This window comes from Ahaetulla prasina, chromosome 5 (genome assembly GCF_028640845.1).
Source record: "Ahaetulla prasina isolate Xishuangbanna chromosome 5, ASM2864084v1, whole genome shotgun sequence".
Taxonomy (NCBI): domain Eukaryota; kingdom Metazoa; phylum Chordata; class Lepidosauria; order Squamata; family Colubridae; genus Ahaetulla; species Ahaetulla prasina.
In genome coordinates, this window is record NC_080543.1 from 110,489,849 (window position 1) to 110,517,565 (window position 27,717).

The 27,717-nt window shown below is 41.4% G+C and overlaps 1 protein-coding gene across 4 annotated transcripts in view; it reads right to left on the reverse strand.

The window, feature by feature from the left end:
- Nucleotides 1-12,225: 12,225 nt before the first annotated feature.
- GPC6 (glypican 6) overlaps nt 12,226-27,717 on the reverse strand; it is a 1,109,412-nt gene continuing 1,093,920 nt past the window's right edge. For all 4 annotated transcript variants that reach the window (XM_058185205.1, XM_058185204.1, XM_058185203.1 and 1 more), the window contains 3 exons: nt 26,019-26,155; nt 25,303-25,478; nt 12,226-17,553 (listed from right to left, as the gene is read on the reverse strand). In XM_058185205.1, the coding sequence (XP_058041188.1) occupies nt 17,351-17,553; nt 25,303-25,478; nt 26,019-26,155 (516 nt within the window). In that variant the 3' untranslated portion in view covers nt 12,226-17,350. The remainder of the gene's footprint in view (nt 17,554-25,302; nt 25,479-26,018; nt 26,156-27,717) is intronic.

Genomic DNA, 27,717 nt, shown 5'->3' on the forward strand with positions numbered 1-27,717 from the left:
TGGAGTCCTAGTGGACATGGTAGCAATATTTAAGAAGCTGCCACAAAGAGGAGGTAGTCAATTTATTTTCCAAAGCACCAGAGGGGCAGGGCAAGGAGCAATGGGTGGAAACTAAACAAGGAGAGAAGTAACCTGGAATTAAGGAGAAACTTCCTTACAGTGAGGACAATTAACCAGTGGAACAGCTTGCCTTTAGAAGTTGTGGGTGCTTCATCACTGGAGGTTTTTAAGAAGAGACGGGACAGTCATTTGTCTGAAATGGTATAGAGTCTCCTACTTGAGCAGGGGTCTCGACTAGAAGACCTCCAAGCAGTGGTGGGATTCAGTTCCCACCACTTTGGGAGAACTGGATGTTAACTTTCTCAGCAGTTTGGCGAACTGGTTGTTGGAAGAAATCATTAGGGCAGAGAACCGGTTGTTAAATTCTTTGAATTCCACCACTGCCTTCAAGGTCCCTTCCAGCTCTATTCTGATTGTTTGAGAAACGCTGTTCTAGATGTTACATTATGGATGAACAAGTGCAGGGAAATACATCCTTCTCTGTCCCTAAAACATGACATTGTCCTATATTTTACATGTTTGCCTCCTTTACTTGTGTGAAGAAGGCGCCTTCTATATTTGGTAATATGATTTGGAACCTCATCATCTGCGGTAAATTAGATCACAGGTGTCAAAGTTGATTTTATTGAGGGCTGCATCAGGGTTATGTTTGACCTCGGGGGCTGGGGGCTGGGATGGGTGTGGCCAGAGTAGGTATGACCAGCTTGATGTCACTTGTGCTGGCGGGGGGCACCTATGGTGGCTCGAGCATTGTGCCAGTGAAAACGGGTTTCTGAGCTCTGTTTTCGGCTGGGATGGCCTCCTGCAGTCCTCTGCCAGCGAAAATGGAGCTCGGGGGCCGCGTGCAGCCCTCATGAGCTCTGTTTGCAGCCAGGATGGCCTCCTGCATCCCTCTGCCTCCAAAAACAGAGCTGGCGGGCGAGGCAGGCCACGGGCCAGTCCTTCACTGTTTCCAGGGTGGTCCACTGGGCAATATCTAAGCACCCCACAGGCCAGATCCAGCCTGCCGGCCTTGAGTTTGACAACCCTGAATTAGATTAAAAGTTAAAAAGCAGGTGCAGTTCTCTCTTATTTCATAACATCAGCAGTCTTGGAGGGGCCAGCTAAGCCAATGTGTTTCCTTCTCAGGGACAACATGCAGCAATGTTTAGATTTGCAGTGCTCCGAAGCATTGAATCACTTTTGCAGTGATCTCTCGGTCTCATTCCCCCACTTCCCAGCCCCTAGTTATTTGCTGGGAAAAGTAACTGGGCAGCTGCATTGCTGAAGTTTTTTTCCTCCTTGAAACTGGGTAGTCATTGACAGCAGGCAGGCAGGAGAGGTCTGTGGCAGGAGATAGTAAAGACCCAACTCTGGAAAGATTTAATGCTCTTCCAATTTCTCTTCTTGAGTGAAAATTTCAGGATATTCCATCTGAAAAAACCCCCAAACCTTTTTATGAAGAAATTCTTGAAACTTCAAGCCTTATTACAATGATGTCTGGTTACAACTCCCCATCTAGGCCATTCAAATTAATGTTATCTGCAGATATTATTGCCCAATAGATATGATGGTCTCTTCCTGAATGTAGCTAAGTTTTTCTCTACTATTGCTAAAATACTTTGTGATGGGTTTTATAATTAGAAGTTGTTTTCTTTTTTCATTTTAAAAAGGTCAGTGAAAGAATAAAGTTTATAATTCAAACTGATAAATTCGGGAGAAACAATAGCAAAATAACCATCTTTGCTTCCTATCAGATTTCCAGCGGGAAACTGAGCATTAGCATCTTCTCCACTTCTTTCTTGATTTCAGCCTACACCTGCTCCAAATGATAGGCCTGGAATGAGTACATTTCTTTAATACCGTGTAGATTAATAAAGAGAAGTTACCCCCATTAAAGTCTATACAGATTCCTACCTTCATGTTGGGATATAATATTGGACTGCAAATCAACTTACTCCTTTCCTTGTTCTCTCACACGTTTCCTTCCGACTTTTTAAAAGATGCATCTTACCCAGAGGTGGGTTTCAGCAGGTTTTGACCAGTTCTGGAGAACCGGTAGCGGAAATTTTGAGTAGTTTGGAGAACCGGTAGTAAAAATTCTGACTGGCCCTGCCCCCATCTATTCTCTGCCTCCCAAGTCCCAGCTGATCGGTAGGAAATGGGGATTTTAGAGTATGCTTCCCCAGGAGTGGGGTGGGAATGGAGATTTTACAGTATCCTTCCCTTGCCATGCCCACCAAGCCACGCCCACCAAGCCATGCCATGCCCACCAAGCCACACCCACAGAACCCACCGCTGATCCTACCTTTGAGTTTTCTGCAATTCCTGATTTTGCTTATTTTGATCTTTAAGCCATTGAGGAAATCTTCCTGAGAACTATCTGAAATAATGCCAAGGAGGACTTGGGGATGTCTCATTAATATGATACCAAGCATAGGTTCTCAGAAGGAGCAATTTTATATATTGTATTAGACTTTAAAAGGGTTTTTCTTTTTTGGTATAAAAATGGCAGCATGCTGTATCCTCCAGTAGTTCTGCTTTAATTTAATATATTCCATGATTTGTAACACTTGGTTTCACCTCCTTACACTCTCCATCAAAATATGCTGTGCAGGCTGATTAACAAATTAGATTATACATTCTAAGAGAGCTTGTTGTTAATTTAATTGAAACCTAATTGTGACTTCATTAACACCTTCTAATTCCCTGCCCCATTAATACTTAAGGTTATTCCAGATATCAAGTAACTCTCCCCCCCAAAAACCCCCCACCAAACCCCAAACCAAATCAAAGCATGCATTTAAAAGTAAATTACATCTGGTGCTTCAGAACTTGTATCTGTTTTAGAGACTTGCTGTTCTCTTCTTCTGGCCTGGCCCTCTAGAACAAGCAACCCTCCAGAGATCCAAATGGCTCCCATCCTGATAATGTTCCAAAAAGTGATATTCTCCCAGACCCAGGAGTGAAATTCAGCAGGTTCTGGAGAACCGGTAGTGGGAATTTTAAGTCGTTTGGAGAACTGGCAAATCCCCCTTCTGGCTGGCCCCAGAGTGGAGAGGGAATGGACATTTTGCAATATCCTTCCCCCAGGAGTAGGGAGGGAATGGAGATTTTGAAGTATCCTCCCTGGAGTGGGGAGGGAATGGGGATTTTGCAATATCCTTTCCCTGCCATGTCCACCAAGCCACGCCCACCCAGCCACGCCCACAGAACCGATAGTAAAAAAACTTGAATTCCAACACCGCCCAGACCCAGGAGAGAATGGTGGTTGGGAGACTTGTTTTGTATGGAACCTTTCCTGGACAAATAGTATTTGTTTCTTTGTTTTATGGTTCTGATTTTTTTATTATGTAAAGCAGTCAAGAGTCAGTTAGAGTTGAACCTTTATGTAATTAATGTAATGAAGGAAGGATAGATGCTGGATGCTGATAGGTGGTTATTCAAGGAATGCACCATTTTTGGGGTATCTTCATTCCAAATCAATTGGAATTTACCATATGAATAGAATAGAATAATAGAATAGAATAACAGAGTTGGAAGGGACCTTGGAGGTCTTCTAGTCCAACCCCCTGCTTAGGCAGGAAACCCTACACCACTTCAGACAAAGGGTTATCCAACCTCTTCTTTAAAACTTCCAATGTTGGAACATTTACAACTTCTGGAGGCAAGTCATTCCTGTTTAATTGTTCTAACTGTGAGGAAATTTCTCCTTAGTTCTAATTCCCTGCCCCATTAATACTTAAGGTTATTCCAGATATCGAGACGACTTCCGGTGTCCGGTGGCAACGGACGTCTGGAAGGCTTCTCCTGCCTCCAGTGTCCGAATCCGGCCGCCGCTGAGGCCCTTAGGGGCCAGGTGTTCCGAAAAGGACACCTGCCGCACGGACGGCTCGCCAGGGGTCTCCCAGCCGATATACAGGACTGGGGGGACCGATGCTGGCGCGTCCTAGGCTCGGCGGGGATCGGAGGCCACAGGCCGCGGCCATTACTTTGGTCGTCGCCTGGGCCCCGGTGACACCGGGCTTTGGATTTATAATTGCAGCAGCCTGGTGGTGAACAGGAACGGAGAAGAATTGAGGAATGAAGAAGGGAGGTTATAGCCCATGGGGCGGAGCCGGCTGCCGCTGTTGCGGCCCTGGAGTTGGGTCAGGCTGAACCCAGAGTTCTGAGATCCAAAACTAGGAAATGACAAAGATATTTGGTATTGTGTTGGTTTTCCTTATTCTCTTCGTATGATATTCTGATTATTCTTGACCCTTCTTTATTGTGTATGTAAGATTGAAACTTAGCTACTTGTTTCACCTGCTTGCCATATGGCTGTTGTATGTGTTTAAAATTTTGAGTAAAATTCTTATCATGTATAAGAAAAATGAAAATTTACCATATGAATAGAATAGAATAACAGAGTTGGCATTTTGATGGCTAAAAGTAAGATTCAGATTGTAACTCTGTTAGGCTGCAGGTAGAGATATTTTCATGGAAATAAGTCCCATTAGAGCTGCTTTAGCAAAGCTTGCACAACTCATATTGACAAAAAATAGTTATTGATTTAATGAACACCCCACCCTGCCATTTAAAAACTTTGCAGCTTACCGTGTTATGTCTGGAACCCATACCACATTTCTGACATCAATACAATTGAACGTGTCCAGAAATATTTTACAAGAAGAGTTCTCCATTCCTCTGAAAACAACAAAATACCTTATGCCACCAGACTTGAAATCCTGGGTTTAGAAAACTTAGAACTCCACATTCTTTTACATCATAAAAATTATATGGAGATAGTAGTCTGCTGTTATCATCATCTCTACAGGGTATGAGGAACAGAGTTGGCATTTTGATGGCTAAAAGTAAGATTCAGATTGTAACTCTGTTAGGCTGCAGGTAGAGATATTTTCATGGAAATAAGTCCCATTAGAGCTGCTTTAGCAAAGCTTGCACAACTCATATTGACAAAAAATAGTTATTGATTTAATGAACACCCCACCCTGCCATTTAAAAACTTTGCAGCTTACTGTGTTATGGCTCGCCTGTCTGGAACCCATACCACATTTTTGACATCAATACAATTGAACGTGTCCAGAAATATTTTACAAGAAGAGTTCTCCATTCCTCTGAAAACAACAAAATACCTTATGCCACCAGACTTGAAATCCTGGGTTTAGAAAACTTAGAACTCCACATTCTTTTACATCATAAAAAATTATATGGAGATAGTAGTCTGCTGTTATCATCATCTCTACAGGGTATGAGGAACAGAGTTGGCATTTTGATGGCTAAAAGTAAGATTCAGATTGTAACTCTGTTAGGCTGCAGGTAGAGATATTTTCATGGAAATAAGTCCCATTAGAGCTGCTTTAGCAAAGCTTGCACAACTCATATTGACAAAAATAGTTATTGATTTAATGAACACCCACCCTGCCATTTAAAAACTTTTTATAAAAAAAAAAAGGTTATTCCAGATATCAAGTAACTCTCCCCCCCAAAAAACCCCCACCAAACCCCAAACCAAATCAAAGCATGCATTTAAAAGTAAATTCCATCTGGTGCTTCAGAACTTGTATCTGTTTTAGAGACTTGCTGTTCTCTTCTTCTGGCCTGGCCCTCTAGAACAAGCAACCCTCCAGAGATCCAAATGGCTCCCATCCTGATAATGTTCCAAAAAGTGATATTCTCCCAGACGCAGGAGTGAAATTCAGCAGGCTCTGGAGAATAGTTTGACTCACTGTTCTTTGTGGCAACCCCTGAGATATTATTGGAACACTGCTATCATGTCTCCCATAGTCCTTCTTTTCATTAAACTGGACACACCCAGTTCCTGCAACCGTTCTTCATATGTTTTAGCCTTCAGTCTCCTAACCATCTTTGCTGCTCTTCTCTGCACTCTTTCTAGAGTCTCCACATCCTTTTTACATCATAAAAAATTATATGGAGATAGTAGTCTGCTGTTATCATCATCTCTACAGGGTATGAGGAACAGAGTTGGCATTTTGATGGCTAAAAGTAAGATTCAGATTGTAACTCTGTTAGGCTGCAGGTAGAGATATTTTCATGGAAATAAGTCCCATTAGAGCTGCTTTAGCAAAGCTTGCACAACTCATATTGACAAAAAATAGTTATTGATTTAATGAACACCCCACCCTGCCATTTAAAAACTTTTTATAAAAAAAAAAAAAAAAAAAAAGGTTATTCCAGATATCAAGTAACTCTCCCCCCCAAAAAACCCCCACCAAACCCCAAACCAAATCAAAGCATGCATTTAAAAGTAAATTCCATCTGGTGCTTCAGAACTTGTATCTGTTTTAGAGACTTGCTGTTCTCTTCTTCTGGCCTGGCCCTCTAGAACAAGCAACCCTCCAGAGATCCAAATGGCTCCCATCCTGATAATGTTCCAAAAAGTGATATTCTCCCAGACGCAGGAGTGAAATTCAGCAGGCTCTGGAGAACCGGTAGTGGGAATTTTAAGTCGTTTGGAGAACTGGCAAATACCCCCTCTGGCTGGCCCCAGAGTGGAGAGGGAATGGACATTTTGCAATATCCTTCCCCCAGGAGTAGGGAGGGAATGGAGATTTTGAAGTATCCTCCCTGGAGTGGGAAGGGAATGGGAATTTTGCAGTATCCTTTCCCTGCCATGTCCACCAAGCCACGCCCACCCAGCCACGCCCACAGAACCGATAGTAAAAAAACTTGAATTCCACCACCGCCCAAACCCCAGGAGAGAATGGTGGTTGGGAGACTTGTTTTGTATGGAACCTTTCCTGGACAAATAGTATTTGTTTCTTTGTTTTATGGTTCTCATTTTTTTATTATGTAAAGCAGTCAAGAGTCAGTTAGAGTTGAACCTTTATGTAATTAATGTAATGAAGGAAGGATAGATGCTGGATGCTGATAGGTGGTTATTCAAGGAATGCACCATTTTTGGGGTATCTTCATTCCAAATCAATTGGAATTTACCATATGAATAGAATAGAATAATAGAATAGAATAACAGAGTTGGAAGGGACCTTGGAGGTCTTCTAGTCCAACCCCCTGCTTAGGCAGGAAACCCTACACCACTTCAGACAAAGGATTATCCAACCTCTTCTTTAAAACTTCCAATGTTGGAGCATTTACAACTTCTGAAGGCAAGTCATTCCTGTTTAATTGTTCTAACTGTCAGGAAATTTCTCCTTAGTTCTAAGTTGCTTCTCTCCTTGATTAGTTTCCACCCATTGCTTCTTGTCCTACCCTCAGTTGCTTTGGAGAATAGTTTGACTCACTCTTCTTTGTGGCAACCCCTGAGATATTATTGGAACACTGCTATCATGTCTCCCATAGTCCTTCTTTTCATTAAACTGGACACACCCAGTTCCTGCAACCATTCTTCATATGTTTTAGCCTTCAGCCCCCTAACCATCTTTGCTGTTCTTCTCTGCACTCTTTCTAGAGTCTCCACATTCTTTTTACATCATAAAAAATTATATGGAGATAGTAGTCTGCTGTTATCATCATCTCTACAGGGTATGAGGAACAGAGTTGGCATTTTGATGGCTAAAAGTAAGATTCAGATTGTAACTCTGTTAGGCTGCAGGTAGAGATATTTTCATGGAAATAAGTCCCATTAGAGCTGCTTTAGCAAAGCTTGCACAACTCATATTGACAAAAAATAGTTATTGATTTAATGAACACCCCACCCTGCCATTTAAAAACTTTGCAGCTTACTGTGTTATGGCTCGCCTGTCTGGAACCCATACCACATTTTTGACATCAATACAATTGAACGTGTCCAGAAATATTTTACAAGAAGAGTTCTCCATTCCTCTGAAAACAACAAAATACCTTATGCCACCAGACTTGAAATCCTGGGTTTAGAAAACTTAGAACTCCGTCGCCTTCGACAAGACCTAAGTTTAACTCATAGAATCATCTACTGTAATGTCCTTTCTTTTAAAGACTACTTCAGCTTTAATTGCAATAATACAAGAGCAACCAATAGATTTAAACTTAATGTTAACCGCTTTAATCTAGATTGCAGAAAATATGACTTCTGTAACAGAATCATCAGTGCTTGGAACACTTTACCTGACTCTGTGGTCTCTTCCCATAATCCCAAAAGCTTTAACCAAAAACTTTCCACTATTGACCTAACCCCATTCCTAAGAGAACCATAAGGGGCGTGCATAAGAGCACAAACGTGCCTACCGTTCCTGTCCTGTTGTTTTTCTTTTTTCTTCTTATATATATATATATACTTATACCTCCTTATATTTCCTTATATATATGTTTATATACTATATAATCTTTTGTGTGATGCTTATATATATTGTTATGACAAATACATAAATAAAATAAAGTATCTTGAAAACATGTTTTTATACTCACTGCAAGTACAAAACTTCACCCAAATGATGAAGTGGTGGGTTTCAAACTTTTTTACTACTGGTTCTGTGGGTGTGGCTTGGTAGTTGTGGCATGGTTTGGTGGGCATGGCAGGGGAAGGTTACTGCAAAATTTCCACCCCACTCCAGGGGTAGGTCTAGAATATCTTCAGCCATGATAATTCACTGAATAATTTTGATTCAGCCCCACAGGATTGTTTTTGTAGGGATAAAATGAAGGGGAATCTCCACGTAAAGTGTCCTGAGCTCTTGGAGAAATTACTGGATATCAACCAACCAACCAGTCAAATAAAAATAAGCAAATATCTATATCAGCTACTTTATGTTCATTGGGGACTCAGTCCCAGTTTGTGAGTCTGCATCTTTCCTGAGTCCTTTGCAAACAGAGAACAGAGTCAATGCTGGGTGACAACATATATATATGTGAACAGAAAAGAATTGTAGGCTGGTTTGGTCTATTAGAACTAAAGCTGTAAAACATGCAAAGCTACTTCTTTTACTCATATCATCCTAGAGCAGAGTGACTCATAAAGAAAGATTTATAACAAAGGATTGCCTTTGTTATAGTTAGCTTTTAGCAATGTTGTTTGCACACTCAAGTCTTACGACAGTGATGTATGATTCAGCCAGTGGGTATCATGATACTTCTTAAGTGAAAATGAAAGATCTCCTGCTTATTAGATGCACTATAAAAAAAAAGTGTGGGGGGGAGAGTAATGATTCCCTGAACAATTTTGTACTCTTTGAATGAGACTTGTAGCCGAGGCAAGGAGAACTATGCAAGCAATCCCATAACTAAACGATATCTTGCTTATGTGCAAGGGTGGGCTTCAAAAATTTTAGCAAGGGGTTCTCTGCCCGGTTGCTGGATGGGCATGGCCATGGTGGGTGTGCCCTAGTTGGCTTCTTGCAGCATGGTGGAGGGGCAGTTTTTGCCCTCCCCGGGCTCCAGAGGCTTTCCTTGAGCCTCCGGGAAGACGAAAATGGCCTCCCCAGGCTCCGGAGGCCTGGAGACCGGAAACAGGCCCATTTTCGGCCCTTCCCAATCTTCTGGTAGGTGCGTTTTCCGCCCTCCATGAGCCTCTGTGCGCGCCTTGCTTTTACTTGTAACCAAAACAGGCTGTGTGGGGACTCCTGGGAGGGGCGGGGTGGGGTGGGCAGGGCCAGCCAGGTATGGGATTTGGGGGTTCTCCGAACTGCACAAAATCTTAGCTAGAGGTTGTCCCGAACCCCTGCAAACCTCCAGCAGCCCACCCCTGCTTATGTGTATCTCTATAGGACAACTTTAATCATCTATTGCAATATCCTTCCTATGAAAGACAACTTCAGCTTCAATCGCAATATTACAAGAGCAAAAAATAGATTCAAGCTAAATGTCAATCGCTTCAAACTTGATTGCAGAAAATATGACTTCTGTAACAGAGTTGTTAATGCTTGGAACTCATTACCTGACTCCATAGTCTCTACTCAAAATCCCAAAATCTTCAACCAAAAGCTGTCTACTATTGACCTCACCCCATTCCTGAGAGGACTATAAGGGGCGTGCATAAGAGCACAAATGTGCCTACCGTTCCTGTCCTATTGTTCCCTTCATTATATCCAATTAATATAGTTGATGCATAATTTTAACTATATATATATATATATTCTTCAAGATATGCTGTTTTATCTACGACGTTTGTGTATACTGTTGTGACAAAAAAAAAATTATGGTTGGGATTGCAGGGAAGTGAGGTTCTTTAGTGTCTGTTCATCTAGGGACAATTTCTTTCTGGGACACATAGCCACCTTTTTATCAATGAAAAGGCTATGAGAGAAGGCATAGTTTGCTTACTCTGATCATTGATTAAAAAAAAAAGAACCCCTTCTCAAAAATGGGACTTGCTTTCTCCAGCTGTGCAGGTTGTCAAGTAGGCTGGGAATTAAAAAAAAGAACAATAGAACGTAGAATAACAGGGTTGGAAGGAACTTTGGAGGTCTTTAGTCCAACCCATTCCCCAGCAGAAATTAATTAATTGAATTGAATTCTCTTGGATCAGAATGTGACTAAGTTGGGGAAAGCTAAGCTTAGAAGACTTCCCATTTCTTTGGATATGTTCCTCAGAACTCTTTGGTTGTCTCCAATGTTTTAGAAGCTGTTCTAGTTCTTTATTTAACAAAGTGATAGCACCGCACAGCAAAGAGATATAACAAATTGCAGGCTGGTTTACATTTATTTTCCTGGAAGTGTGAATGTGAATAGTCACCGCATGGACAACAGACACCAAACTCTCTGAAGAAATAAACCTGAAAATTCCCCAATGACAACATCAATTTCTCACTGAGAACCATGTTCTCCTACTAATCTGTTTAAAAAAAATTTAGATTTTAAGATTCCCTAAAAATATATCTTGGAGACCTCCTTTTCCCAAGAGATTTTGCCTGTTGAGCCTGAAATACCTAAGAGCATCTGCTGAGCATCTCCCCTTACCAGGAGCCACAATGTGAGAGAATCCAATGGTAGGTGGGTGTTCTCTGTGGCAACCATCTTCCCCTAGAACAGATTAGAATATAGAACATAGAATCATAGGGGTGGAAGTATCCTGGAAGTTGTCTAGTCCAGGGATCTCCAATCTTGATGACTTAAGGACTTCAAGTCCCAGAATTCCTCAGCCAGCACATTTGCCGGTTCTCCGAACTGCTCAAAATTTCCGCTACCGGTTCTCCAGAACCTGTCAAAACCTGCTGTATTTCACCCCTAGACAAGACCAAAGTGAAGATGTTTGGTCATAATGCTCAGTGCCACATTTGGCAAAAACTAAACACAGCACATCAACACAAATATATCAACCGTCAAGCATGGTGGTGAAGGAGTGATGATTTGGGCTTGTTTTGCAGCCATAGGACCTAGGCAATTTGCAGTCATTGAATTAACCATGAATTCCTCTATATAGCAAAGTATTTAAATGAGGCCATCTGTCTGACAGTTAAAGCTTATTGGGTCATGCAACAAGACAATGATCCCACACACACCAACAAATCTATTGCAGAATGGCTGGAAAAGAAAAGAATCAAGGTGTTGCAATGGCCCAGTCAAAGTCCAGACCTCAACCCAATTGAAATGCTAAGGGGAACCTCAAAAGAGTTGTGCATAAACAAATGCCCACAAAACTCAATGAACTAAAGTGATTTTGTGAAGAAGAGTGGAACAAAATTCGTCCACAACGATGTGAGAGATTGATAAAATCATACAGAAGACGATTACCTTCCTGCTAAAGATGGTTCTACAACCTATTGAATAAGTAAGGTGTATTTAGTTTATCATACATGGCTTCTCCTTTTTTGGCTTTCTTTTTGTGAAATAAATGATGATGTACCGTACTATATATCATATGTTGTTCATCTGAGGTTGTATGTACCTACTTTTGTTAAGGACAGATGATTTTTATTACTGTATGTCCTGATATGTAGAACCATGGAACTCAAAGAGGGTGTACTTTCTTTTTTGCATGACTGTTCATTTTCAGAACATTTGTTGTTGTTACTTCTTTAAAATGATAAGGGAAGCTGTGGTTTTAGTTTGATACCTGCTGCTACCTTACCACATCCATGCTACCTGTTCAAGACTTCAAATCTGCTACACCGACTACAGCAAGCTTTCTTAGGGCACATTCACTGGAAACCAATGTAGGTGTTATTTTGTTGTATTATTTATCGACAAGGGTCTTGCTTTTTTGCATTGTAACCCAGCAATAGCTAAGTATTTCTGAAATACAGTTATAAGCCAGGTAAAGAAAAGCACATCAAATGATATAGAATACTTGTGTTTAAGAAGCACCAGGTTTTTACATTTTTATTTCCTAATTCTGAAATTCAACACACTTGGTAGATTTAATAGCTCTTTCACATTCCAAGGCAATGTGACATATGAGAAAAAAGACAATTTAACCTCTAAGGGGGTATATTTGAGAGCCTTGTGCACATCTTACACAAAGCAGTCATAATACCTACTGTGAAGAAGTAAACAGAGAAATATGACAGGACAAATTCATTCCTGATTTTAACTCACATGATAATTCACACAGTCAAGACGATTAAATGGAGACATGCTATCTGAGTTTGGTGTTATTTAACAACATCCATCGGCATCAGCTCTGGTTTTGGAGATGGAATCATGATTACTGCATAGCTCTCTGCATTTTCATCAGAGCTGTCTTTGGGCTGATCCTGCTCAGAATCAAATATTTCTTTTGAGAAGCTCAGGCTGTGCCTGCTACCCTCAAGTTAAATCAGCCATGGGAAACCAAGCATACAATGAGATCACATGTTTTCTTCAAATTTGGGCCAAATCTTTGCTAATGGAGAGACACAACAGCCATTTTGGCATAGCTGGACCCCCAATTAAAACGCATCAGTGACAATGAGGACAGAATGGTACTTGGGGTACAAAGAGTAATCATATAACTGCATAACCAGATACAGCTCAGGATGGATCCAAACCAGAGCACTTCCTCACACCCCATCTTCCAGGTGTTCACCTTTAATGTTCAATCAATATAAAAACAGCTGTTCAAGCAGCTGTTTTTCAGACATGTTTAATATGCCTGCTAGGAATCAGAAGAGCTACATTTCAGGAGAAAATAGCTTGAGGAAGGGTGAAGTATATATTGGGTAACATCAGAAAACAAAAAGTATTGCAAGAAATCTTGGAATGTAGAGACTTAATGTTTTCCTTAATCTTGAGAAAAGTGAATGTGGCTAATTTACCAGAGGAGACACCTATTCAGAAAATGTCAGTAAATCATCTGTACAGATGTGAATAGAGGGTGCTACAATGGGCAGATTCCACATGTTTGCAATTATTTTCCACCAGTTGACTTTCAGCATCTTTTAGATCAGCGTTTCACTTATGTTAAGGTCTGTGGACTTCAATTCCCAGAATTTCACAGTCAGCAGAATTCAAGACAGCTACGTGATCGACATTTTCTCTCCAACACGAGGTTGGTTCACCAGTATCTGGGTCTTTGCAAGTGGCTGCCACTGTCTGAAATCAGAAACTTTGTGTGGCTGGCCCCGATTAGAACTCAGATGGGAGATCACTATGGCCCAGTGGTGGGTTTCAATTTTTTTTTACTACCGGTTCTATGGGTGTAGCTTGATGGGTGTGGCATGGCTAGGTAGGCGTGGTAGGGGAAGGATACTGCAAAATCTCCATTCCTACCCTACTCCAGGGGAAGGTTACTGCAAAATCCCCATTTCCTCCCGATCAGCTGGAAATTGGGAGGCAGAGAATAGATGGGGGCGGGAGCCAGTCAGAATTTTTACTACCAGTCCTCTGAACTACTCAAAATTTCCACTACTGGTTCTGCAGAACTGGTCAGAACCTGCTGAAACCCACCTCTGCTATGGCCACAGGACTGTCACAAGGACAGCATAGAAGAGAACAACAGCAAACTACTTCTGTCTTTTTCCCTAGAAAACTTTGTGATGTCTAGCTTGACTGGAGGGTACAGCTTTTGAAAAGCTGAAAGTTGTGGACTGTGGCAGGAAGGTTTTTGTTCTCTTGTATGGCCGGCTGGGCAGAAATCAGCTGTAGACTTACTAATTATTCCCTAGGAGGTTTACAAGAGACTGGTTTCTAATTCCCAAATGTTTGGAACGTAGCAATTACATCGCTCCTTACTCCGCTATAGATTCTATTGCCCAAAGGAAGAAAGCCGGGAGGAACCTAGAGTGAAATTTTGAGTAGAAGGGAAATGAGACCAGTACAGTTCTGATTATTTAAAGAAAATCAAAGTGCATCTCTAAGTGGTTTGGCTAATGGATCTCATGGAACAAACCTGAAATATGCCCATCAGGATCACATAAGAGTAGACTACAGATCCTGTTATCCAGACGCATCCTGCAGATATTTTAACTCTTTTGCAGTTAATTAACTTTAAAGGAAAGCACATAAGAGTACAATTATCATTACCAAATCAAGCTGTTCTACGTATTCTCATGTCTATATCCGACAGATTTTCACAAATGCGTGAGTTTGGAGTTAACCCTGCAAGGGGCTTCCTTGGACAGTTGTCAAAAAATCAAGGTAGCGACTGCAACCGTGTTGTCAAAGTCCCTTTTTTTTTGCATGAATTATGCATGTGATATCAAAAAAAAGAGCATATTTGACTTTTTGGACACCTTCCCTTTCCATGTGGAACTTATAGGTAAAGTTTCCCCTCGCACATGTGCTAGTTATTCCCAACTCTAGGGGTCAGTGCTCATCTCCGTTACAAAGCTGAAGAGCCAGCACTGTCTGAAGATGTCTCTGCGGTCATGCGGGCCAGCATGACTAAATGCCAAAGGCGCATGGAATGCTGTTCCAAAGGTGGTCCCTATTTTTCTGCTTGCATTTTTTATGTGCTTTTGAACTGCTAGGTTGGCAGAAGCTGGGACAAGTAACAGGAATTACGCGGCACTAGGGATTCAAACTGCTAAACTGCCGACCTTTTGATCGACAAGCTTAGCATCTTAGCCACTGAGCCACTACATCCTTTTTGGGGAACTTATGCAAACCCACAAATATTGGACGGGACTATCAGTGAGTCTCCAGAATTACTCCAGATTGATACCTTAACAGGACCAAAGGTGGAAATGATCAAATGTATGGGGAATACAGGTAATCCTAGTTTAGCAACCACAACTGAGACTGGCAATTAAGTGAAGCGATCACTCAGTGAAACCGCAATTGCGCTTATGATCTTATTCCAGCTTCCTTTGCTTTACAGACCTGCAAAGATGTTAAACAGAATTAACTGCAATGTTACTTTTTTATCAGAGTAACAGCAGTTGCTGTACAAGGCAGATGCTAAGCAACAACTCCCTGTATTTGAATTTTATTTAATTAACTTATTTTAATGAAAATGTGATTAAAACTATTTCCTGGGCTCCGCCTGGCTAGGTTGCTCAGTGGCTAAGACGCTGAGCTTGTCGATCAGAAAGGTTGGCAGTCTGGCGGTTCAAATCCTTAGTATAGGTCTCCTGCATGAGCAGGGGGTTGGAGCAGATGACCTCCAAGGTCCCTTCCAACTCTGTTACTGTTATTATATGTCCTCCGTGTATGCCGTTCCATGACATCATACCATTCAAAGACCAAATGCAGATTGCAGGCCTGGGGAAAAAAAATGATTGCGTATTCCTGCTATAAAGAAATAGGCAGAGTTTCTAATTCCCAAATGCAGTCAAAAGTCTCCTGTTTTGACTTTTGCACTTGTCAATAATGAAAGGATGACATTTACCCAAGCAACACATACGCACAAAAAGCTGGTTGACAAAACATTTTCCCCCTACAAAGATATGTCAACCCTGAGCTTGTAATTAAGAAGTTAAAATCTGTGATTTTTATATATATATTTATATTTATATTCATATATATAAAAATAGATGGCCGTACTAAGACTAAAAAAGTGAAATAAATTCGGAGTGTCAGTACTATATATATATTATATATGTATATAGAGAGATATTTGTGTGAGTGCGTGCACATGTAGGAGTGTCAATAGTTCAGCGAGAGAATTCCCTTTTGATACAACAAACAATAGGAAGAAAGTAGTTTCTATGAAAAGTTAAGACATTGACCCAATTACTATGGTTGGCTGCTTTTAAATTGGCCATTTGGGTATGTTGAATAGCACGGATTCAGAAAATTTTGTTCGAGATCAAGAGTGAAAGTAAGAAAGAAAGAAAGATTACTGTATATCATAAGAGATTTGTTTGTGTGTGGGATGGACGGTCTGTCTAATGTTTTAAATTCAAGAATTGTTAAAAAAAATGCTACAGATGGGTGGTGATTGGGGACAAGGGGGGGGAGTGTCTGCAGAGGTTTGTTAAAAATGCCAAGATTGTGGTACAGGCATGTGATTGAAGCCCCACCCCGGGGCGGGTTTCAAAACCCGTCTATACTGGTTCATTCGTGGGTGCATGCGCAATGCTTCTGCGCATGTGCAGAAGCGTCCGGGTGGGTGGGCGGAGCCTCACGCCGCTACTAGTTTGCCCGAGCCGGGATGAATCAGTAGCAACCTACCTCTGGCCCCACCCTTTTTTATGTTCAATCTATGAACACAGTAGGCCTCTAAAAAGAGGAGGGGCTTTGTTTAACATGATCATGGCTGCCATTTTGACTTCTTTTTTGACACCGTCCTGCAGATGCCCCCATAATGTCCATGTTGTAACATGGCTCAAACCAACTGCAAAAAAATCCTTAGTTGGCAAACACAAACTGGTGAGAGCAAAGGGGCAGGAAGGTGCTACTCTTGTTCTCAGAAAGTGTCCTATTTTTGCTTCAAAACTCTCCCCCAACTCTTCCATTGACAGTTAAGAATAAACATAGTTACACCTGTGTTACAAAAAAACAAAACAAAACAAAACACCAAACTCCAAGATATTCTCTCAGTGACTAACATCATTTTGGTGATTTGAAGTGCAATACAGAAGTGTCCTAGGTAAGAAGGCTTGGTTTTCCTGTGTGTGCATATGTACGTGCTTATTATTCGGCCTTGGAATAGCTTTATTTTCAATGTGTTTCTTCTTCCCGTTCTTTCTTTCTAATGGGGAAAAAAGAAATAAAAATAAAAGCCCATGTCGGATCCCCTACACCTCCCCCCACTTTCTGAAGCATAAAAGCAAATCATATTCTGAAAAGTCTTCTAGAATAAAAGTGTGAGAGAAGAGATCGCTGAGAAGCAGACATCGCCTTCCCCAGATGGAAACCAGAAAAGGCTCTTCTAGGCCCCAGCACTCTCCGTGAAAGTGCCAAACAGGGCAGGGTGCAGGGCCGCTTTTTTCTGGTAGAAAACCGTAAGGGTTGGTGGTGTGGTCCGTTGTTGTGAGGGCATCAGAAAAGGAGCAAATTGGCTGTTCTGTTCTTTTTGCAATAGCTAAAAGGCAGTCAGGGCTGACCGGAGCCAGGATTATCTACAGTGTCTTTGCAGGAGAAAGACTGTAAGAAGGAGGAAGCCCGTGAGGACGGATGGGCTGGGCTGGCTGGCTGAAGAGTCCACTTCCCTCCTGTCTGAGTCAATGAGAGGAGTTTCTGTGGTGATGAATTCAAATTCTGTTGGACAAATGTCATCTGTACAGCCACTTCCACTACCGGAGCCACTGGTTTCCTCACCTGTTGGATCAGGGAAAGAAAGAGAGAAATCAGGGAAGAGCTTGTTCTCACCTAGGCTTCCTTAGAAAGTAAATAGCACAAACTTAGTCCCGTCAAACCTCTTTAATTCATATGGCTGTAAATTACTTTCATTTACAGTCCCCAAGGCTTGATAAACAGCTTTTCAGAGGAAGGTTATCAACACCCACCTATCTCACGTGGAATGCTGCCAAATAGTTAATTTCCAGAAGCAGGGCAAGGCCAAACTTGGCACAGAGTCACAAACAGAATTTTCAACTCTTGAATCGGCCAGATGAACTAATTGCTTCCTGCAAAAGCCCACGTCCCGTTTGCTTCTCTTTTATGTCTCATGAGAGGGGCCAATCATCTTCAAGCCTTACTCCCAAGTCAACCCTGTTTCCTTAATTGTTCCTGTCTCCTGGCAGCTTTGCGCATGCACACACTGGGAACAGGCTCACGCTGTTCTTCTGTCTCGTTGACTCCAGAGGCAGCAAAGAACTACCAGATGGCCTTGGCCCCCATTCTGCCTCTGACTCAGAGCAATTGTCCGAGCCTTCCCCAGACTCCAGGACTGGCCCATGTTCCTCCCCAACCTCCTCACTGTCCGAATATGGTGCCAGCTCTGTGGCCGCTGGTGGGCCACAACAGAGCTTTAGACAACTGCTCAAGATGTACACACAGAATGGAGTAGCTCCAGGTGACTTTCGTTGTCTGAGAGCTCCTGCCTGATGGGTCTGAGTGTACCACTTGGTGGACCATCAGCTTCCAGGAGGGCTGGTTTAGAACTCCTTCCCAGGACCTCATAGTAGGTCCCACATTGACTATAAGGCAGGCGTGTTACCTGTGGATCTGCTGGGGTCACAGCAGAGCCCACAAAGGTACTCTCAAAAGGCCATACATTGAAGCAACCATAAAGACTGAATTATTTAATTTGAATTTTTGAAAAATACATAGCTGCCTTTTTGAGAGACTTCAGTGGGAAAACTGTCAATAAAGCTGTTCTGCTGACACAAAATTATTAAAATACCCCCTTGAGCCATGAGTTTGGGCTCAAAGAAATAACAGAATTGAAATAGCAAACCAAAAATCTGTTAGCAAATTGCAACCTGGATATTTCCATAAACGTAGTGAGAGGTATAGCAGTGTTTTTACAGGATATTCTTAACCAAATTAATTGAAAAAAATAACCTCTTTTTCCCCCCAAGTGGGACTTATTTATTTATTAATATTTCATTTAAAACAAAAGTTATTTTGTCTTTCCATATAGGAGGGTTATCTATTAAAAAATTCAACAGGTGTAATAATGCTGGAAAAATGAATAAAATATCTAAGAATCAATGACAATAAGCCAGCATTCCTCCTAGATAATACAGGTAGTCCTTGACTTAAAACAGTTCATTTAGTGACTGTTCAAGTTATAATGGCACTGAAAAAAAAGTGACCTAAGACTTTTTCACGGTTATGACCATTGCAGCATCCCCATGGTCACGTAATTTATATTTGGATGTTTGACAACTGACTACAACGGTTGCAGTCATGATCACCTTTGCGACCTTCGGACAAGTAAAGTCAATGGGGAAACCAGATTCACTTAACAGCCGTGTTACTAATTTAACAACTGCAGTGATTCAGTTAATGGCGGCCCACAGGGGAAGATCTTTCTCTGTGGGGGCTCCCACCCTCTGGAACGAACTTCCCCTGGGTTTACGCCAAATACCTGACCTTCGGACCTTCTGCCGCAAATTGAAAACACATCTATTTATTCGTGCGGGGCTGGCCTAAATTTTATTGGTTTTAAATTTACTACTAATTTTAATGGGGTTTTTAGTTTTATATATTTTTAAAGTTTTTAGGCCACCTATATAATAAGTTTTTTAATTTGTATTTTAAATTGTATATTTTTGTATCGTTTTGTTTTATCTTGGCTGTACACCGCCCTGAGTCCTTCGGGAGAAGGGCGGTATAAAAATTGAATAAATAATAAATAATAAAATAATAATAATGAATACGACAAGAAAAGTCGTAAGATGGGGCAAAACATGCTTAATAAACTTCTCACTTAGCAACATAAATTTTGGGCTCAATTGAGGTAGTATGTCGAAGACTAGCTGTAAATAAAATAATGTGAACATTTGAGGAGAAACAGCTCTGCCTGGGTGACACTTAATGTTGAAAGATTTATTGATCTGGGCATGGCACACCTTTCTCCCCCCCCCCCCCCGCCCCCGGAGCAAGACAAGGTAGAGTTGCTAGTTTCTGAGGTAGATATTGTACAAAAATAAAAATGTCATGTGTGCAGATATGAAAAAAGAAAGGAAACTGCTGCCATGTTTTGTTTTGTTTTTTTAAATCCATATAGTACTTGGTATTTACGTACAAGTCACATTCTTAACCACAGAATTTCCTGAGCAGAATAAAGATAAGCTAATTTTAGTTATTTTTTTCTCCTGATGCTGCTGAATTTAACCACCCCAAACACATTTAAAATGTAGTTAACTATTCTTTATTTGGTGAGAGAGAAAGCTCTTCAGTTTTTACCCCATTAATTTTACACAGATGTCTACAGGTTTCATTTTAAGCCTTTTTGGTAAATCAGCATAACATCTACATACCATGAAATGACTGAAGTATTGAACTATTAAAGAATCTTAAAGTAGCACACACACATGTGTGCGTGTTTATAGCCAATGAATCAATCAATAAACACAAACACATTCTTGTGTGTTTATGTATAAAATGAAAAAAAAATAGCATAGTTCTAAAAATATTCTCTCAATGGGAGCCCCTTAGGTTCATTCTTTTTTATTAAAAAAAACAGTTTTTTATTTTATTTCTTAGAAACACATTGTAAATGTACATTCTCTTATTCATGGTTAATCACATATATACATATATTTTTATAAAGAAAGAAAAAAAAGAAAAACTAATTTTTAATTACATTCGGGGTTGCTCTTCTACCCTTTCTTTTCTCTCATTTTACAACAAACTTTCTTCTCCTTCTTCTTTCTTTCCCTTCCCTACCTTCTTCTCTCCTCTCCTACTTTCTTTTTTCCTCCTCTCCTTCCTCTTCCTTACTTCCCCTTCCTTTCCCCCACTCCTCCCTTCTTCTCACCCTATCTAACCTTCTCTCTACAGAAATTTTCAACAAATCTTTTATGTTAGCACAAGATAACTGAGTGTTGTCCATTCCTCTTTTGCTCTATGGCCTACAAATATAGAGCCAACCAAGGAGTACCCCAACCTTTGCTTCCCTTGGACTGGGCTTCTCTATGCTGTCCCAAGCAAAGAGTGTTGGAGTCTGAGACGTGCCATTAGCTTTGGGGGATGTGGGTAGACAGGACAACCCTGGTTTAAATGTTTGCATTAGCAGTGGGATTCATTTACCTTCCCTACCGGTTCGCAAATGTGAGCCTGCGCATGTGCTTGCTCGCTTCACTCACACATGCCTCATCTGCGCCTGCGCACGGCCTTCTGCGCCTGCGCAGTGCTCACACATTACATCTAGGTGGGTGGGCGGAGCCTCCTGCAGGGGCTACTGCGGGTTCACCCAATCCAGAGAGAACTGGCTGAATCCCACCACTGGTTTGCATGCTTCTGGCTACACAGAAGTATCTTAACATGCTTCCAAACTTCAGGGGGAAATGCTTATTGTTCCCTTCCATTTCTTTCTTCTAAATGGATTAGAATCTTTGCAAGCAGGAAGGTCCACAGGGCTTAGATGTGTCGTGATATTCTTTACTGTCATTTTTCCAGGCACGGGAAATCAGAGGATTTCACTCCATCTCTCGAATAACCATACAGAGGTACTCGGGACCTGTGTGTGAAATGCTTTTATCTCAAGTGACAGGAAAAACATTAAAATGGAAGTTAGGTAGAATTATCAAAATATTAACAGCTCAATAGAATAGTAGGTAGCACAAAGAAGGGGGAAAAAAATCTTAAATCTTAAATCTAAATTTCAACCTAGGGATCGGGTCATTGATTTAGAGCTGCAAGCAGATTTACCAGCTCTGTTTAGAAATATTTTCCTAAGTCACACTGCACCGGAATCGGATAATTTACTATGGCCAACTCACCACAGGCCAACTTGCTGTGGTGGGCGTGGCCAGCTTTTTTTTTTTTTACTTTTAAAAGCATTTTTTTCTACAACCTCTTCGGCCAAAGAGGTTATTAAAAAAATGCTTTTAAAAGGCTGCTCTGATGATCCCAGCTGAGTTGCCTGATCATCAGAAGCTTTTTTTTTCTTTTAAAAGAATTTTTTTTGCCTTTAAAAGAAATAAAAGCCTCTGACAATCAGGCAACTCAGCTGGGATTGTCAGAGGAGCCTTTTAAAAGAATTTTTTCTACAACCTCTTTGGCCGAAGAGATTTTAATAGCCTTTGACGATCCCAGCTGAGCTGTGCGATCATCAGAGGCTTTTTTTTAACTTTTAAAAGCATTTTTTCAGCCAAAGAAAAAATGCTTTTAAAAGTAAAAAAAACACAACCCTCTGATGATTGTGCAGCTCAGTTGGGCATGGGGAAGGGCAGGGATTTTTGCTACTGGTTCTCCGAATCACCTGCCACCATCGCTACCGGATCAGGAGATCCAGTCCGAACCGGGAGCATTTCACCCCTGAGTTAAACATTATTTTAATTCTTGTCATTCACATACTATTTTGTCCCTCCTTTGGCATCCTTTCTTCAATAATTCTGTCCCACTATTTCTTCCATATTAGTGTAACACTTGTCTGTGGTGAGTTATCCCGTGGCAAGTTGGCCAGGGTAAAATGTCCTGTAGTGAATTGGCTATGGCAAGTTGGCTGTATCAAGTTGGCTGTGGCGAGATGGCCATGGTGAGTTGTCATAGACCCCTCTGCACATCTTCTCCAACCAGCCAGATACTTTAGTTGCAGAATGCTTCCCAGTGATGGGTTGCTACCGATTCGCACGAACCAGCATCAGTGGCAGCGGAAGGCTCTGTCCACCCGCCCGGACGTCATCAAATATGATCTGTGCATGCACAGAAGTGGCACATGTGCAAGAGAGAATTGGTAGCAAAGGTAACTGAAACCCACCCTAATGCTTCCAAGATGTAGATGGGCTTTATCCTTGGCCAGGTTTAATCCTTTTCTAACAGCTGTGACTGCAAGGAGATTCCAAAATATCCCCTTTGCACAGAGTCCATGTGGTAGAGGAATAATTGAAATAATGGAACATGTTGTTTTATATTGTCCTCTTTATGCAGATACTCATCAGGAATTATTACCTCTGTTCTTTATTTAATATCCTGATTGGTTTATTTTAAGTTGTTATCAGATCAATCTAATTTTACTTCTTTGACCACATCTAAGTATTGTTCTGCAGTATCTTTAAAATATGCCATAGTATTTCTTCTAATCCTTTTTAGGTATTTTAGAACTGTTTTATCCTAAATGTAATTTTCTTGCTGGTCAATCACCAAATAAAACTAAAAATTGATTGATCAAACCAGGGATATTCTGCCAATCAACCAGGTGTTATATAGTCCTTCTTTGTTAAACTAGACATACCCAGTCTCTCCAACCGTTTTTCATATATTTTAGCCTACAGTCCCTTAATCATCTTTGTTGCTCTTCTCAGACTCTAGAAAGAGTGCAGAGAAGAGCAACAAAGATGATTAGGGGACTGGAGGATAAAACATATGAAGAACGGTTGCAGGAACTGGGTATGTCTAGTTTAACAAAAAGAAGGACTAGGGGAGACATGATAGCTGTGTTCCAATATCTCAGGGGCTGCCACAAAGAAGAGGGAGTCGGGCTGTTCTCCAAAGCACCTGAGGGTAGAACAAGAAGCAATGGGTGGAAACTGATAAAAGAAAGAAGCAACTTAGAACTAAGGAGAAATTTCCTGACAGTTAGAACAATTAATAAGTGGAACGACTTGCCTTCAGAAGTTGTGAATGCTCCAACACTGGAAATTTTTAAGAAAATGTTGGATAACCATCTGACTGAGATGGTGTAGGATTTCCTGCCTGGGCAGAGGGTTGGACTAAAAGGCCTCCAAGGTCCCTTCCAACTCTGTTGTTATGTTATGTTATGTTAATAGAAAAAAATGCAGGGAAGAAAGGAATTTTTATTTCAAAGCTGGTTGCTGTGCTTACACACGGTTTTTGTGTGTGTGTGTACACACCCACAGACGTATAAAATATGTCAATGCAATAAAATGCCCCCACCCCCAAAGGAAAACAACGGAAGACTGTTTTCCTGGAACAGAAAATTGGAAGCATACAACAGCAGGGGGGCTGTCCAGGAAATGAACTTTTGGGGCCTGCACTCTGGATTGAATCCTTTGCATGGTGCTGCTAAAGAGTCATGACGGGTTTTCAAGACAAGTGTAGAGTTAAGCTGCATCAGCACAGGCCTGGAGCAACCTTTGTGGGAGAAGAAAGATGGCTGGGGTATGTGCACATGTTAAGCATGTGCACATACCCACACAGCCTTTCTGTTTTTTGTAAGAGAGATATAATCTCTTGCTCTCTGAAAGAAAACTCTGCAGTTGGGTACCATTTATCATCTTCTGATTTAGGGGTAGGTGGTGGCTTAGGTGGGCATCTTACTGGAGGTTTTCAGAAACAGATTGGACAACCATTTGAATGGGAATGGTATAGCTTCCTGTCTTGAGCAGGGCACTTGGAATAAAAGACCTCCAAGATCCCTTCCAGCTCTATGACTCTACGATTTAATCTAGAAGCAGAGCAGCTAGATGGTGTCCAGTCTCTGCTCATCGTATGGTAGAAACTTTCTGGGTGGAATAAATAGACTGGTTTTATTTTATACTGTAGGACAGGGATGTCAAACTCAAGGCTGTGGGCCACATCCGGCCCATGGGGTGGTTAGATCTGGCCTGTGGGGCCACCCTGGAAACAGTGAAGGACCGGCCCATGGTGCCTCTGCCAGAGAAAACGGAGCTCCGGAGGGCCATGTGCAACCCTCCTACTCTGTTTTCAGCTGTGACAGCCTCATGCAGCCCCCTGCCAGTGAAAACGGAACCCGCACACAGCCTCCCCAAACTCCGTTGTTACTGGCAGTGGGCTGCAAGAGCCCATCACCTCTGAAAACGGAGCCTCAAGTGACATGGAACTGGCCACACATACCCAGCCACGACCCTCCAGCCACCCAGGGGTCAAACACAACCCTGATGTGGCCCACAATGAAATCGAGTTTGACACCCCTGCTGTAGGACCTCCTACTGGTAGACATGGAAGACCTTAGCTTGTGAAAACTCATAAAACCACTGAAAGTAAAAGTAAGGCTTGGATGGCGATAGAGTGGATGGATCTCCACCGTTTGATTCCTATGTGTAAGACTGTTATTTATAAGTCAACCAAAAAGCAACAGTTTCAAGACCACACAGAGTCTTCAGAACATCTTTTTCAGCTCTCAGCTTGCTCTCTATGATTGCTGAAAAATTAGCGATGCCTTTCCACTTCATTCAGAAGTGGGAAACAAACTCAACAGTACTGTAAGCACTGAAGTTGGCTTAATACCGTTAAAAAACTGGAGCACTGTACCCTGATTAGATTAACATGGAAAACCTGATTCCTGTCTCCATTTATGATATAACCTTACTTACTCTGTCCAAAGGCCCACCCACAGCGGTGTCTAGCCACCAAAATTACAGCACTGGATACAGGAAGAAGACAGACATTAATTTCAATGCAGATTGCTACTAGTTTTAGAAGTAAAAAAGCAAGGTTGCAGCAGAGAAAATTGCCTACATAATGTCTTACTTGTGTCCTGAAAGTTCACATCATTCCCATTGTATGCATTTTTTAGTTTGTTGGTCATTACTCTTAGTGCCATAATTTGCTGTCTTATGTAGGTATCAGGCCGGGTGATGTCCACATCAACCTCAGGATTGTTTATCTGATTGGTGAGTCCATCATTCATGATCTCAGGTAGATACCTGTACAGCAGAATGGAGAATTAAGACACATCATTGTAATGATTGCACTTCAATGGCATTATTCACCGAGACAAGGACATTCATCCATGACTTATACATTCATCTTTTGTGATAAATATGCTTAAAGGATCATTCACTCATTCTATGGTGTCTTATGTTTCGGGGAGGAGTGTCTTCCTAGAATGGATGCAAACAAATAGTTCCCTTTTCCAAAATACTAATAATAAAAAAATCACTGTATTTTCTGAGTAACTATGGCTCAAAATTTGAAAATTACTAAATGGACTATTTTACAGAGGAAGATAGATGGGAGACAATATTTTCATGCAATACCTGTATATAGAATAGAATAGAACATAATTAATAACAGAGTTGGAAGGGACCTAGTGAAAGAGATAGCTTTCATTCGTTATGGACAAAGAATGCCAGTGTTCCTTGTGTTCAATTGACAAACTGTTGCAAAGCAGAGCAAAGCCTTCTAGACACTACATGCGAGTTTCATCTGTAAATACTGTTTTTATTGGTTTTTTTCTCACTTACTTAGCTTTGGTGTGTCCATTCCAACAATCCTCTTCATTAGACATGCCAGCAGTCACTGTTTCTTCCTTGCAGATGGTGTAGGGTAATGTAGACCAGAACTTTTTGGAAAGCTTTAGTTTTTCTTTAATGTCAATTACCTAATCGCAAGACAAAGGGAAGGTATTTGGTTATAAAAAAACCCAGTGAAGCCTGTTTCTGAAAAACATTCAAAGAATTCAATACATATGGCATATGTACTAGGATCAGGGTCAAGCTACAGGATAAAGGCCTGTGGCCATGCAGGCTGGGATCCTTGAGTGACATATCCCAGTGGCCAAGCTGCAACAACCCATGATATGCTAGGTTGGCTGGATCCAGGCTGATGGACAATCACAGGCTTTGAAATATGGGAATGTTAGCAAACACTTGTGCACACGCAACTTGACTTGTGCAAGTAGAGCAATGTCTGCATGCATATGAACCCATCGCTCGTGCAAGTCGAGCTGCGCACATGTGTGCACTGGCTTGCTGCTTGTGTGGTCCGGTTCCCCTGTACCCCTCCCACTGGGGACACCAAGCCGCAAAGGTTGGAGACCATTGCTTTAGGACAGGGGTCTCCAACCTTGGCAACTTTAAAACTTGTGGACTTCAATTCCCAGAATTCCTCTGGCTGAGGAATTCTGGGAGTTGAAGTCCACAAGTCTTAAAGTTGCCAAGGTTTGGAGGCCGATGCTTTAGGATTCATCTCTCTACATGTGGAACACCATCTTTCTCTCTTCTTGAACTTACATTTTTTAGGAAGACTTCTTCTGTTTCTTTTAAGAAATATTAACTCTACATCTTCAATAGCTGACTGTCCCAATCTTTACCAATAAATTTGAGTATAAGATAAATATCCACAATCTGGTATTTGCTGATATTAAGCCCCACGTAGGTAGAGATTAAACACTTGTGAAATGCATGGTATTCCCACTCAGGCTGGGGGGCATCATTGGGCACCAAAACTGTAACATCACCCTACATATATTGTATCTAAAAACACGCAGCAACTCCTGAGCTGTGATTGTGACTTCACTAAAGCATTGTCATCTCTACGAGGCAACATTTTTGCTCTTATTCTTTCCAGAAATGGATTTAGGTTACCATCGTGAAATTACCACACCCACAACTACTCTAGTAGCTCTAGAATCGAGCTATTAGAAGGACCTCGGTATCTTTTTAACACATATCATTGCTTGCTGATTCTTATCTATCTTTTCACTTGCAAGGCACAAAAAAATACAAATAGAAACCATGGTAGCATTCAAAGTTTGATCAAGAACTTTGCTTCGCTCTCCAAGATACATTTACTGGATTTAACTCAGGGATGCTATTCAGCAGCTTCTGACAGGTTCTGGAGAACCGGTAATGGAAATTTTGAGTGGTTTGGAGAACTGGCAAATACCACCTCTGGCTGGCCCCAGAATGGGGTGGGAATGGAGATTTTGCAATATCCTTCCCCCAGGAGTAGGGTGGGAATGGAGATTTTGCAATATCCTTCCCCTGGAGTGGAGTGGGAATGGAGATTTTGAAGTATCCTCACCCTACCATGCCCATCAAGCCACGCCCACCAAGCCACACCACACCACATCCATTAAGCCACACTCACAGAACGGGTAGTAAAAAAAATGAATTCTACCACCGGTTTAACTACATTGAAAGCAGTGATTAATGCAGAAAT